At 35.4% G+C, this 15918-nt stretch overlaps 1 protein-coding gene across 1 annotated transcript in view; it reads left to right on the top strand.

Annotated features, from left to right (window-relative positions):
• The window catches only part of LOC138704501 (sphingomyelin phosphodiesterase 1-like), a 70177-nt gene extending 54477 nt beyond the window's left edge, over positions 1 to 15700 (top strand). Inside the window, exons 8-10 of the mRNA XM_069832429.1 lie at positions 114 to 291; positions 5862 to 6052; positions 12703 to 15700. Of these exons, the coding sequence (XP_069688530.1) occupies positions 114 to 291; positions 5862 to 6052; positions 12703 to 12940 (607 nt within the window). The 3' untranslated portion in view covers positions 12941 to 15700. The remainder of the gene's footprint in view (positions 1 to 113; positions 292 to 5861; positions 6053 to 12702) is intronic.
• The last annotated feature ends 218 nt before the right edge of the window (positions 15701 to 15918 follow it).

Raw genomic sequence — 15918 nt, 5'->3', positions numbered from 1 at the left:
CGGAGTTTGTCTATGTCGCCGGACTTTTGAATCACCCTGTATTTATACAATGCTGTATGTTTACTATTGAATAAACAATGTTTACAATGAATTACTTGTTAATCAATTTTCAGATTTGAAGCGACAGTAACAGCTGTCTTCAACGGCCATACGCATCACGACCACTTCCATGTATACTATTCCACAGAAGACCCAACTCGGGCAAACAATGTTGCGTTCAATGGGGGAAGCGTAACTCCGTTCACCAATCTTAATTCCAACTATAAAGCTTACACAATGGACTCAAATTACGTAAGTATGTCAGAAAAAGGGGCAATCATAAGGTATATATTAACAACGAATTATTCAAATGAATACAGCATACAAAAATAGACACTTTTGTGTAACAAACACTGTTTCATCATCACACATTGATGCATAATTTATTTTATGCTCGACCATGCCGAAATGTAGTAATTATACACCTGGTAGTAACCCTTTAATGCACCTCATTAAAGTACACCTATTCATTAAAGTTCAGGGGTTCAGCCAATGACAAATCACCTTTGTACCATTATAAAACCGCAAGTATCGATTATTCTCGGATATGCTATCGAAAGACAATTAGCGAAAAGTCAGGAGGCTGGAAATCCAATACTGTCGCAGAAGGTTATGTTCTGTTACTATAATAATTAGCGTTAATTGTAAATAATATTCAAATAAATTCAATTTGTCATCTCGTTTTTCAATTCTAAATCAATTTCCAGGTTATATCAATACTAATGTTCATCTTATTCTCTATCAAGGTCAATGACATTCGGCCTCGGAAAAAATCAATACTTTCGCGTCTGCGCACATCTCACAACTCAGGTCAGTTCGCTACTCACTTACATAACCATAACATGACCTACTTGTGAATAATTTCAAGTTAGAAATATGGTTGAGCATAAAAAGTTGTATGAAACTTGCCTATAATGGTAATTAAGACGCTCGTATGAAAATTATGAAGCTCGTTTCATAAACAAACATACTTGCGTCTTAATTAATACCATTATAGGCTCGTTGCATAATGTACTATTTTTTAACATTACTTACATGTTCACATTGATTGTTTATTACGTTCAGCGCGATCTGTTCTTTTTTAAAATAAGATATTTAACGATTATGTATCAATTGCAAGGTTGTCTAACATCAGTCAAATTTTTAATAACCAGATCGTATTTCGACTACAAGAGATCAAAAGGCGACATGAGATAACATGATATTCGCCTTACAGTTGTGGTAAAACTTACAGTTCCTACTAGCAGCTAATTCGTTTGTATTTAAGATTTTATTCATGATATCTACCCCTGTAAGACTTTAAATGTAAAACGTTAATCCTCAAGTGTAAAATGAATAAAATGTTACGTCAGTTGCTTAGCAACGGCAATGAATTACGTCACATTATTCTGATATCACTTGCATTGTAATTGATCATTAAGAAGAAAAACAGTAATATCACGTATATATGGCATATATTCAATAAAGAAATAAAGGGAAATAATCATTAATGTCCAGACTTAGAATCCGAGACAACTTAGAATGAAGTTAAGTTAGAGTCCAACGGAGTACAGATGAAGTGAGGTGGCGCAGTGAGTTTTGTTTACCTATGCGTTGGTGTAAAATCCGGTTTGTGATCAGAGGTACAGTATTCTTCCGTCTCTTCCTACGAAACGAACTCAGATCATTACAGTGCATTTTCAATTCATAGTGAATAGCTTTTTTCGAACTAGTTGCAAGTATGTACAGTAGTGGCAAAAAAACCGGACCAACCCTCGTAGCTGATTTTAGAGCCTTGTTCACTCCAGAGTACGATAGACTGGGAACTAAGACTTTCGTGGTTCGAATCCTGCCTGGGAAGGAAACTTTTTTTTTTTTGTTCCTTATTCAAATTTATTCCCAATACTTTTCGATTGCTGGTAAAATTCATGTTCTGGGAATAAGAAGTTAATTAAGTAGTAAAATATCGCTGCAATCGAGAAGTATTGGGAATAAATTTGAATAAAGAACAAAAAAAAAAAAGGTTTCTTTCCAGGCAGGATTCGAACCACTAAAGTCTTAGGGCCGTATTCATAGACATTTTTAGCGAGGGCTTTCGGTGGGTGATCAGCGTTTTTCGTATTCATAAACCAGTGTTAGCGATAGGATATGATTTGAATTCTGTACTAGTAACCAGTGGATAGCCGGGGCTAGCTTAGTACGTTCGTAGCGCGTGCTGCGAAATGTCTATGAATAGCACCCTTACTTACCAGTCTATCGTGCTCTGGAGTGAACAAGGCTCTGAAATCAGCTACAAGGATCGGTCCGGTTTTTTTTTTTTGCCACTACTGTACATGGTTGTTCGTTGTAACGCTAACGCCTTCAACGTCGTCGAGGGACATGAAAACTTGTGAGGTATGTATCCTACTTCATTTTCCACCGTCATTAGATTGTACTATTAACAGTAGAATAAAACGCAGTACATTGACATCGTTGTTTACATTCACAGTATGTCTCTCTACTATGTTCAAGGAACTCTACAGTCAAGTTGAGCGTATATTTGTTGCTAAAGTGTCCCGGATCCTAAGCCTGATAATGTCACACATAAATTGCATGAAATTTATTTCAATCTCAATCATATTCACAATCCTTAAAAATAAAGTCGAATTCCTTAAAATTTAAATATCAAACTGAGAGCAATTATAGCGATCCTATAATCAAACGCTTTTTGACGAGGTGATTTTAAAAGTTCCTTGTCAGTACACAGAAGAACAAAAAAATTGCGTTTTAAAGAATTTTTTATTATGGCCACAGCCTTCCCCGATATGATCCTCTGCGATTCTTATTTGTCGGGAAAGCAAGAGGCAGATTTCAGAGAAAAGCAACATACATTTCCAACATATATCACTCCGATATTGTCGATTTAGTATTGTTACTTTTATCTTGACGCTGGTGATTCACAATTTGTCTTCACCAATCAATGAGGAGCACTATAACTATATTATCAATGAATTTAAAACTCACTGGCGCAGCGAAGGAGGTTTTGGAGGGTAAACCCCCCTCCAGAGCCTCACAGAAAAAAATATAGTGAGAATTAGGGATGGGCAAAAATAACCGGTTATTTTGACCGGTTATTTTCATACGGTTAATCGGTTAATTACCGGTTATTTTTGCTTGACGGTTTAACCTGATAACCGGTTATTTTCCACAATAACCGAACAACCGATTATTTTTTTAAATATACACCGAATGAAAGATTTCTTTTTATTATTTTGTGCTTATGTAATCTACCCTGTTTAAAAATTGTTTCGTGGGCCATTCACAGATGAGGTATGGCTTACTACTTTACTCACTTCTTCTGTCCATAGTTGGCAAAATGAAATTCGACTTTGATTCAGTGTCAATAATAAATGCCTAACTTAATCGCTGACTTTCTCTGATTGGCTTATAATATAGCTATACCTGGAGGTATTGGAGCATTTCAAACGGCTAGAAACTTTGACTTCAGTATATTTTATTGGTTGTAGCAGAATAGTGTGTCCGTCTAAATGTACCATAATTGTCAAAATTATGCAATTTCTGTTATTATTTATTTATCTTACCGGTACTTACAAAGCTAATGTGAGTGAAGCCATTAACTTAGTGCAATTTCGTATATTATTATTTTTTGTATTTTGTTTAGGGACGTCATTGATGATTAGACTTCGTGAAATTGCCACGAGAATCGTAAGGTTTACTATTCACGCGGTATAGACTGTATGAGAAGGGGACGTGCAACGGATGGAGTATGCCTCTGATGTAAACACTGAGCAGTATACTGCGGTTACAATAAAATCTGTATCCTGCATTCAAGAAATATAATGAATGATCACTGAAGTAGGAAATGTCTAAACATGTAAACACAAAATTATTTTGTAGTGAGATATAGTTAATGTAATATACTCACAGCATCCTTGAATATGTGCATTGCAGTGAAGAGTTACGTACATTTTGAGCGACTGCAAAGTGAACTTCCTCCGATGGTCACTCAAACAGCTTTTATATTGGGAAAATGTACGTTCAACATCACACGATGTAATAGGTGCATATCTGAAGAACGGGAAGTCACTACTCTTTAGTACACCAACTTCAGATGTCTTGTCGTGACCTGATAGTACATCATTTATAATACAAAGTTGTGAATAGGCAGAATTTTTAGCAATAATGTTTCTCAACTTATATTTCACTTTTTCTGAAATTAGTGAATTGTTGTTTTGAATAACGGTTTGTGATACTTTTTACACTACATTAAGGGCTTCTGAGAGTTGTAGTTTAAACGATTCTAACAAGGTGATGCTTTTGGACACGATTTTAAAATTAGAATCAATGAACAGAATATCTTCCAATAGCTGTTCAGAAGGCAATGATTTTACAGCTGCAACAGCGGAACTGTCTGTGCTATCCAATGCATAAATTACCTCCATTATTTTGCCGTAATATTCTGCATAATAATTGATAGCATCCAACCACGTTTTTCAACGGGTCAAGACTGGCTGCGGGGGTAAGGGTATTCCAGGGGCAATTGTTTGGAACAGCAACACTTTCATTGTAGTAAGTTTGATTGAATTCTAGTCTGCACTGAACAAATGTTAAGTTTTGACTATTCCAACCACAGTAATGCAAAAACAAGTGTTTACATAGGTATGCATTAACTGTAGCTGCTCCATCTATTTGGACCAGTCACATCTCTTAACATGAACCGCTTATACTACGAGACCGGGAGGTCGCTCACCTCTTCTATATTACCGTACATCGGCAACCTGATTGCATGCTGCGTGTGGCAATTCAACGAAGTCTATTGATGATATTCAGCATCTAATGACGTTCTTTCAACTATGTTCTGGTTAGTTTACAGTCGATTACAAAGTGTTCCTTGATTTCTATAGCAAATAACCTCTCATTTTATTTTCCTGTTGACTTTAAAATGTAAAAAAAAAAAAAAATAATAATAATAATAATAATAATAATAATAATAATAATAACCGGAAAATAACCGGTTAACCGGTTATTCTTGATCGGTTAACTTCCTTCGGGTTAAATTTATTTTAAAATAACCGGTTAGCCGATAACCGGTTATTTTCCAATAACCTCCCATCCCTAGTGAGAATCACGTAAGACCCGTTCCTAAAAGGCTAATTTGGCCGTCTCTTCAGTGTTGCCAACTAATACCAGATATCACCAAAGAGGGTAAAATCACAAAGATCCCGTAACGCGCCACTTTTTAACCAAACCCTGTATTGCTCTCTTTGCCGGTTGTCCTCTGTCCGGAAACTTGACCCTGATAATTTCGCGGGTTTCCTTAATCGAACCTGTTTTCACATATGCTTCCACAATTTCCACTCTTTCTTGTATCGACTAAATCATTTTACAGAATGCGAACAGATACGCGTAATTCGACTGCTAACTGCTGACTGATGAAATACTGACAGGAAGAATGCCAACAATCGATGATTGCATAAAACTGTCCATTGTTGTAGCTGTTTACTCATTTCCTTGTGGTAGAATACGATAATGGAACTTCAAGCATTCAAAATATCGCATTCGCATTCAAACTGGAGGCGAGGTACATTTATCTGCGCCATCCAGTACACGGCATGACCGCTAGAATCGCTAGATTATGTGGAGGTAAGCGGTCTGGCCATTAGATGGCAGGAGTCCAAATTATCAGCAACAATGTGCCGCTCCAGGCAAACAATCGACAGTTGCGAAATGAGGTTGAAGTTAAAACCACTATAAATAAAACTGGAGATAAAAAGTTACTTTTACGCATTTTTACATATATATCTCGAATTAGTTATTACATCTCAATTTCGATTCCTTTTCAGAACATACTTGACATCGATACGTGGATTTTCAACCTGACAGATGCTAACATACATGGAAACTCAACTCCCACTTGGTTTAAACTATACTCTTTCCAAGAAGCATATGGAGTGCCATCTCTTTCACCCGCAGATCTCGATGTATTAACCCATAAAATGGCTACCAACGTAAGTCTTCTGCAAGAATATGCAAGGTAAGCAATATTGGTATAGTTTGTTCAGTTCGACTTCCGGCCGGGAACACGCGCATAAGACATGTTTGCATGGCCGACATACATTCCCAAGTAACACCCTGCGCATTTTTACTCATATAACTTTGATTAATGACAGTATGTATACAATTACATGTTTATTTCATAACGAGTATTAAACTGTATTATACCTATGTACCGGTAACTGACTAGCTTAGTTGTTCAAAGTGGCGTCCGTCTGCATTCACACATTTCGACATATGTTGATGAAATTGTTAACTACACCCTAAAAAAAAACTAAAAATTTAAGGTATACAAGAATAACCCCAACACTATAAACGAATTTAAGAAACAATATAAGATGAGAAACTGCAAGCATTACGGAAACAGTAGAACATATGAGTGTGAGTAACAATTTCATCAAAGTAAGCGGGAAATGTTTGAATGCAAACGGACACCAGTTTGAACAATTCCTGTTAACACCGGTTAGAACCCTAAGTAGGGTACTCATTATGAAATAAACATATAACTGTGTGCATGCTATTATTAAGCAAAGTTGTATTAGTAAAAATTCAGGGGATGTTACAGCCTGATAATAACGTAGCCTATGCTGGCGGTGCAAACATATCTGATGCGCGTGTTCTCGACCGGTAGCCAAGCTGAACTTCCTGTAAAATAAATCGTTTATTCGTAGTAAGAAAGACATAAAATGCACAAGTTAAGTTTTAAAAAGTGTAACAGAAGGAAAACAAGAGGAATACAAGAAGGACATGGGGAAGACAAGAGGAACAAGGGGAATACAAGGAAAACAAAGGAGAGAAAGTTACATTTTTTATGTTACGGTGAATTCCCAAGTTACCCTCAAGTAGTGTGGAGAAAGACATAATTCTAAGTCAAAGGGGAATACAAGAACAACAATATAAATACAAGAAAGACAAAGGACTACAAGAAGGACAAACAGAGTACAAGGAGAACAAGCGTAAAAAAGAATAATAGGACAAAGAACGAGAAGAGAAGGACAAAGAAAACGTGAGGAGACAAGAAGCACGATGGAAAGACAAAGAGAACGAAGTGAATACAAGTAAAATAAGAGTAAGACAAGGAAAACAAGGAAAAGGCAAGGAGTAAAAGGGGAAGACAAGGGGAGCATAAGAACAAGGTGAATATAAGAAAGACAAAGGGAATTCAAGGAGGACGAGGGAAATACGAAGAGAATGCGGTGAATATAAGAACAAAAAGAGGAATAAAAGGAAAACCTGAGGCATACCAGGAGTAGAACTGTACAAGAGGAAGACGATGAGGACAATGGGGATAAGAGGAGAATAATGAGCATAAAAGGAGAACAATGGAAATATAAAAAGGATAAGGAAACGAGGAGAAGACAAGGAGAACGAGGGAAGTACAAAGAAAAAAGGTGAATACAAGAGAAACAAGAAGAACAATGGGAACACAAGAAGAATAAAGTAAAGACAAGAAGAATAAGGGGAATACAAGCAGAATGAAGGAAAGACGAGGAGAACGAGGTGAATATAAGAAGAAGGGAAAGACAAAGAGAACGAGGGAAATACAAGTAGAACAAGGGTAAAATAAGGAGAAGAAGTGAAAGATAACGATAACAAGGAAAATAAAAGGAGAACAAGGGAAATACGAGGACAACATGAGACTTCATTTTTACGTGACGGTCAATTCCCAAGCTATCCCTCCATAACTAGTGAGGAGGGAGACTATGGTCCGTTCCAGGAATCTGTAGAGTGACTTGACGCATATGGGGGCGGAGTCTATCTGTGCCGGAGTGTATTGCGGGCAGCATCAGCTCGAGGTCGCTAAGGGGTAAGATGCTCGTGGTAGACTGTTCAGATAGAAAGATCCCCTTCCTGCAAGCGATTGGTAGCTTCGTCCAACCAATGCCTCCGCTCAGAGTGGTCATTGGTCCTGTCCTCCCACATACTACTTGCGGAGAGGCCTATTTCTTATTTCTACCTACAGATTCCTGAGACGGACTATTGTTCTATGTCAAAAAACACGAACAATCAAAAACCCGTAATTTTAGTGCCAACTAAAAATTATTATTATTATTATTATTATTATTATTATTATTATTATTATTATTATTATTATTATTATTATTATTATTATTATTAAGCAAATGCAAGCTATGAAAGCTACTGTTTTTGACTGCACAAAACTACATTAGTTTTTTTTTTTATTTGAGCAATATCTTTTAATTGTCGACTTTCTCAATTTTTTTAATCACTCCATCAATCGTAACATAGGACGTCCTAATTTGTATTCTTCCTGCTGATATTTCTTTGGTCACTGTTTAGTAATCTGTCCGGTGTTGATTTCTATGTCATTTCCACTGTCAAGTGCATTTAATGAGTCTGAGTTTAATTTTTGGTACTATATCTGGCTCTATAAATAAATCATAAGGACAGTATGTGTATCTTTACCAGCCACGACTAGCTACATGTACTGTACCGAGTTGATTCTGTACCATTAATTTGCAGCACTAACATAATTCAATGTCAGATATCTCAAAAATATCAATTTCCGGACCCATGTTTATGTAACATTTTTTATCCTCTACATATGTGGAATCCAACCTGAAATTTTGCCTTGTATTTCTAAACACTCTATATATACCGGGTGTTTCAGACAACCCGCATCAGCTTTTTTTCTCGAAAACTGTGTGATACTGTTTGTTCATAAAAAAATTTGATGCCCAAAACCTATGTAAAGAATCGATTGGTGGTAGTACCATTTCCCGTAACAAACCAGAAGTAGGTACCTGAGTTGAACTTCGAAATTTTTGTTGTTTTGTGAGTAAACAATAAAAGCTAGAAAAAAAGTTTCAGTAAAAGTTGTTTCTTTTTAAAAGTAGTTTCCAATGGTAACTTCAATGACTATGTTCTCATTTGAAATTTCGAACTTGACCACAGGTACCCCTACTTCCGGTTTGTTATGGGAAATGGTACTACCACCAATCAATTCTTTACATAGGTTTTTGTTATCAGAATTTGTTTATGAACAGCCAATATCATACAGTTTTCGAGAAAAAAGGCTATACTACATTCTCCATTTCTCAGTTAAACGGTTCTTCATGGCTGCAAATTTCGGTTCTTCATGGCTGCAAATTTTAATTATATGGCAAAATAATATGAAATACGCATTGTATTACGATATTTCACAGAATTTATTGTTGATGTAAATGGAAAAAAGTGCTGTAGCTCCAATTAAATGTGGTGTTCCTCAAGGCTCCATTCTTGGTCCATTCTTGTTTCTTATTATGATAAATGACTTGTCATACATTGTGTAGGCTAAAACTATAATGTATGCTGACGATACAACTTTTGTTATCACACATAATAATACTGCTGAGTTAGCTTTTATAAAGCAATCTGTATTTGCTGAAATAAGAAAGTGGTTTTCAATTAATGAATTTATAGTTAATGATGTTAACTCTAAGTTTGAAACAAACTCAAAATAATGTGATAAATGAGTCTGCAAAGATGCTGGGTATGTATCTGGATCCTAAACTAAGGTGGAACAACCATGTCAGTTATGTATGTAAAAGAATTTCTAGAGTAATTTATCTCTTGAGAAGTCTCATGTACAAGATTCCCAAACATTATTTAAAACAAGTTTACTGCGGACTATTTGAAAGTGTTATTAGATATGGACTACTTTTATATGGAATAGTTCTGATCTTCCAAACATTCTGTTACTGCAGAAAAAGGCAGTTCGTATTACAACAATGTCACCACCCAGACTATTATGTAGATCTCTTTTCAGAAATGAAAAATTATGACAGTCTACAATTTATATATTTTTGAACTTTTAATGTATGTAAACAAGAATATTACTAATTATATACGATTATAGAAGATCTGCATCACTATGAAACCAGTAAATGTACCATTTGTCAGGTTGCAAAAACAGAATCTAGCTATGTAATTACTACAATAAAAGTATATAATAAGATACCTACAAATATAAAGGCACAAAATGATGGAAGAGAATTTAAACTTCAGACTAAGAGATGGCTACAAAATAATCCTTTTTATAATATGAATTAATTTTTTTGAAAATGATGTAGTATGTTTCTGTCAGATGCGTTTCCAATTCACTGTGGGCTAAAGCAAGGAGATGCACTATCACCTTTACTTTTTAACTTTGCTCTAGAGTCTAGAATATGCCATTAGCGAAGTCCAGGATAACAGAAAGGGTTTGGACTTGAACGGGTTACATCAGCTGCTTGTATATGCGGATGACGTGAATATGTTAGGAGAAAATACACAAACGATTAGGGAAAACACAGGAATTTTACTGGAAGCAAGTAAAGAGATAGGTTTGGAAATAAATCCCGAAAAGACAAAGTATATGATTATGTCTCGTGACGAGAATATTCAACGAAATGGAAATATAAAAATTGGAAATTTATGTTTTGAAGAGGTGGAGAAGTTCAAATATCTTGGAGCAACAGTAACAAATATAAATGATACTCGGGAGGAAATTAAACACAGAATAAATATGGGAAATGCCTGTTATTATTCAGTTGACAAGCTTCTATCATTCAGTCTGCTGTCAAAAAATCTGAAAGTTAGAATTTATAAAACAGTTATATTACCGGTTGTTCTTAATGGTTGTGAAACTTGGACTCTCACTTTGAGAGAGAAACATAGGTTAAGGGTGTTTGAGAATAAAATGCTTAGGAAAATATTTGGGGCTAAGAGGGATGAAGTTGCAGGAGAATGGAGAAAGTTACACAACACAGAACTGCACGCATTGTATTCTTCACCTGACATAATTAGGAACATTAAATCCAGACGTTTGAGATGGGCTGGGCATATAGCACGTATGGGCGAATCCAGAAATGCATATGGAGTGTTAGTTGGGAGGCCGAAGGGAAAAAGACCTTTGGGGAGGCCGAGACGTAGATGGGAGGATAATATTAAAATGGATTTGAGGGAGGTGGGATATGATGGTAGAGACTGGATTAATCTTGCTCAGGATAGGGACCGATGGCAGGCTTATGTGAGGGCGGCAATGAACCTCCGGATTCCTTAAAAGCCATTTGTAAGTAAGTATTGTTTTGTATGCTTTGTCTAATGGCAGCCTCTAATTTGAGGAAGCTCTGGTAAATAAAAAATAAATACGATTATAGAAGATCTGCATTACTATGAAACCAGTAAACGTACCATTTGTCACGTTGCAAAAAATATAATCTAGTTATGTAATTACTGCAATAAAAGTATAAATATAAAAGCACATACTGATGAAAGACAATTTAAACTTCAGATTAAGAGATGGCTACAAAATAATCCTTATTATAATGTGAATGAATTTTTTTTTAAATGATGTAATATTTTAGTTAAATTTCATTATTTTTTAGTTTTTAATATTTTTAATATTGACACATTGTATTTTATTATTACACTGGCGAGGTCACTTGTAATAATAATAATAATAATAATAATAATAATAATAATAATAATAATAATAATAATGTTTTATTTTCGCTCGCAGAGTTAAGGCCATAAGGCCTTCTCTTCCACTCAACCAACCTTCCTATTGTACCTTCAGGCAACTAAAGAATATGAATATGAAAAATATTTTGTGCGAGATCGTGCGTATTTGCTTGCTTTCCGCATAAAACCAATACGCGGTAAGTGTGAAATACCACATACAGTATTCCCAACCTAACACACATAACAATTTCCCTCTTCTTACCGCTTAAGCGCCATATTCATTTTACTGCTTTAGGCTTTTAACATATTATTTTTAGAGACGTTTAACATAGTAATAATTATAAATTGGAAACTTACCGCTGCAATTTCACCTAAATTGCAATGTTAATTATTGTTTTTAAATATTTGCAAAAATTAAGTAAAGTCTACTATCCCACGAAACTTATTGCATTCCTGATACAAGTAACATTAAGGAAGCCGTGAAAAAATCAACAAGATTCCAGATGCCGATGTTATTACTGCAATATGTTATATAAATAATATTGTTAAAATATTAAAATGAAAAATAAATCATTACATAACCTTACCGTTTGTTTTAAGTTCGCATTTATAGACTGGGGGAAAAAAAGACAGACGTATATCACGGCCTGCTGGAGTATAGTAAACACAGAAAACATTTTATAGCAACAATGTTGAGGAAAGATATTTTGGTTTTCCGAAGTTGCCGTCATTAAACAGAAACCAACATGGAGATTTAATTGCAACTAATTAGAAATTCGTCTTTCAGGTATGTAATAAACGATCTTCGCACAAAATAATGTACGATACACGAGCGGTATGTTTTGTTTTCATGTTCTCGGAAATTAAAAAAGCTCAACTACGTTTCGCTTTTTCAATCTTTTCCTCGAACATGAAAACGTCAACATACCGCTCTTGTAACGCATATTACTATTTAACAGGACAGCTACGTAGCTACCGCGTGAAAACAATGTGCCTTTTCCATGGTAATCGGCCACTTCTGACTGGTTGCCTTGCAAGGCTATCGCTCAGACCGCATGAAGTCGCTGAACTGTCAATTCCTTTCTAATTCTGGATGGAGTATAAATCCTTGTTGTGAAATATGTGTCTGCGCTCGGCAGTAAAACACAATACATGACAATAACAAATTTGTTTCCCGCTTTCCAGACATTATGTGAAAAATGCTGACACGTCTCTTGCTTGGGGCTGCGATACGAATTGCTTGAGAGAGAGACTGTGCTTCATGGCAACTGCTGAAGTCGGAGAATCCGCGCACTGCAACAAGCTACTGGAAGAGTTCCAAGGCTCTAGAAGCTTCGGGGCGAATATTGTCGACGGCGTTAATGGAGTTTTCGGCGGCTTTGGGGCTTTCGGCAACTACCTGGTGCCACTGTTGAATGGATGAGAAAATTATGACCAGCCTATCGTGTCTCACACTGTTTTCAAATGTCAACAAAACCCGGAACTCTCAACTGTTAAAATTTATGTATCACTGTTACTCCGATATGGATACTGCAAGGTAGTTCAAGGTGCCACAACATTGACGAGACAGAGAACATGGTTTAGAAACTGTCTATTTTAAGGAATTATCTCGACAGATTTTTTTTTTTTTGCTCATATAATCTTTGTTAACCCTTTCAGTCCTAAATTTTTTTTTATAGTATAATCTATTTTAATTTTAGTTCTTACACTGTTTACAAATTTTTTTCTGTATAAAATTAATTAATCAAAATAGATTACATTGCAATAAATTAAGAGTAATTTAAAATTAATTGAATTAATTAGAAATAAATTAGTTAAATTAAGATCGCAGGGTCGAGGTGGTTATACGGCATGTCACACCAGTCCACGCTCTGTGTCAGTGGGTTATTCACATCAGATTGGAGCAGATGCGGTGCGATCAACACGAACATTTGCTCAGCCCACGGTGTTAGGTCCATGGGCGTGAATTTGAACTGCCACTGGGGGGAGACCCTGGTGTACCAGCATCATGCGGAAGTACTGCGTGAAGTCTGCAGCCAGGTAGTGCCACTCGAAACTTCTGTCCAGCAGCCAGATCTTGGGGTCCTCTCGTTTTAGATCGGATTCACACTCGCTCTTGTGAATGTACACCAGACACACCTTTCCTAAATTTATATTTTAAAAGATTGAAAAAAAAACTGGTCACTTAATCATTCTGGGGATCCAAAACTCCCAAATCAAGTCTTCACAGAAAATAAAAATTTTGGGGAAATTTTTACCCCTGGAGCCCCAGAATTTTAAATTTTATTTTTAATTCAGGTATAGAAATGTTTCAAAAATAATATTCTCCATTTCTATCATATTGAATTTTTCAAAATATTTAAAATTATCGAAGACATTCCAAAAAAAGAAACAACGTACACTAATATATATATATATATATATATATATATATATATATATAAGGCCTGAAGGGGATAAGTCAAGAATATGCAAATCTCAAACACAGCTTTATAGATTTTTCAAATTAAGATTTGTTTACTGTGTGCAGGTTATCAGTTACATGATAATTACATCGGTGTTTCCGAATTGGCTCTCAGAGTATAAATTCCGAATTTACGAGTTGGCTCCTGGTTTACAGCACATTCGAATTGGCTCCGAAACTACTATTCTACATCGACCCCCGACTGCAACATTTTCCTTCCCAGTTTAACAGACTTAGGACTAACTGCATTATGTAGGTTTTGTTAAAAATGTTATTAAAGGTTGTGAGATGTATCTTGACTCACTGTGAAAAGAGAGAGAAAGGAGATATGTCTTACTTCGTCTGTGTTGTTATGGGGATGGGGGAGTGGAGCGGTGCCGTTCATCCATCCAGTGGCGGAAGGGACTAGTTGATAGATTCTGTAGCACAAAATAAAATAACAAAATATCTCTCTTCGTACTGTGTAGTTCCGTCACTGAACTTGTCTTTCAAGAAACTGAGTTCCGGCAGCCTGTACAATAACAAGATTTTGAAAGGAATCCTGAAAATTTACAACCCTCCTATAATCTCCACCCTCATTTGAAGGGACTTGGTTTTATTGCTACTGAGAAAAGATAAACCTTACCAGGTATACAGTTGTGCAGTACTTCAGCTATTGGCTTCGTTTCCTTTACATTTTCGGTAAAAACTTAAATTCACTTAAAAAAATTGCATACTTACGTGTAATAACCCGTCCTCTACTCTTCCACAACACTTTAAAAAATCTCTCTTTTTCAAGTTGTTATTTGTTTCTGTACTGCTTCTTACTGCTCAATTTGATGTATGAGTTATTTTGGATAGTAATTAAAACATCAACAAAGTGCAATTATTGGGATGAGCGGAATTAAATTGAGAATTCAACTTCGAATGGAAAGACTCACAACAATTACTTTTACAGGAGATAGAATCCGAAAATCCAAATATGTTCTTTGTCTTTTTCGTGGTTGTGATCTAAAACACTACCAAGAATAATATTAGTGTTACATAAGTTAATATGAGACAAGACATAATGTTTCTCTCAGGAACCATGGCCAAATTTTATGGTGTAGGAGTTGTTACTACTTGACTGTGGTGTGACGCAATCCATTATTAATAATTTTGATGAAAATGTGATATTTACCATCATTTGAAAAAAAAAAACTGAAATTGTCACTGTACCAGAAACATTTGTTACACTCTGTATTTGAGAGAAACATTTTACACGTTCCGAAGTCCCTGTGTAAGAGAGCCTATTCGAACGCGAATTGCTTTTCTTGGGAGTCAATGCAAAAAACATTTTAGGGACCAATCCGGACACCATATTTTCTTCTCAGAGCTAATTCGGATGCAGTCAATTACGTATGATGACAAATTGATATACAAGCTACAGTATTGTTATAATGCAGAATTTTATGAACATGTTTTTGTACTTATAATATCATGGAGTTTTCATGGTAATTCACTATTTTCTTTAAACTTAAATTGCATGCAAAACTAGTAACTAGAATTTATATAAAAACATGGTATTTACTCGAAAATAAGACCCTCCTTTTTTTTGCCAAAGTTTTGTTTTCAAATATGGGCGGGTCTTATATTCGCGTCGGGTTTCAAAAACAGGTGTGTGGTGACATACAAATACAGATTGACGACAAGGAATGTAAATATGTAATGGTTTAGTAATAAAAATTATATAAACATAAATCTAATGGCGTTGAGGTTTTTAGAGAGAGAGAAAAAAAAACTCGTCCGGCCTCAATTAAGGATGACCACGAGGATCCGGAAATTAATAGCAAATAAATATAATTAATTAAATATGAATATTGTTATAAGAATAAAATGCAATAATTAAGCACCATTCATTATCAATTATAAAATAAAATCTTAGAAGAGGACTATAAAATTATACTTATAAGTAAAAG

Source organism: Periplaneta americana, chromosome 8 (genome assembly GCF_040183065.1).
Source record: "Periplaneta americana isolate PAMFEO1 chromosome 8, P.americana_PAMFEO1_priV1, whole genome shotgun sequence".
Classification (NCBI taxonomy): Eukaryota; Metazoa; Arthropoda; class Insecta; order Blattodea; family Blattidae; genus Periplaneta; species Periplaneta americana.
Note: the sequence above shows the minus strand (reverse complement) of the source record. Positions and strands in the feature narration are given on the sequence as shown.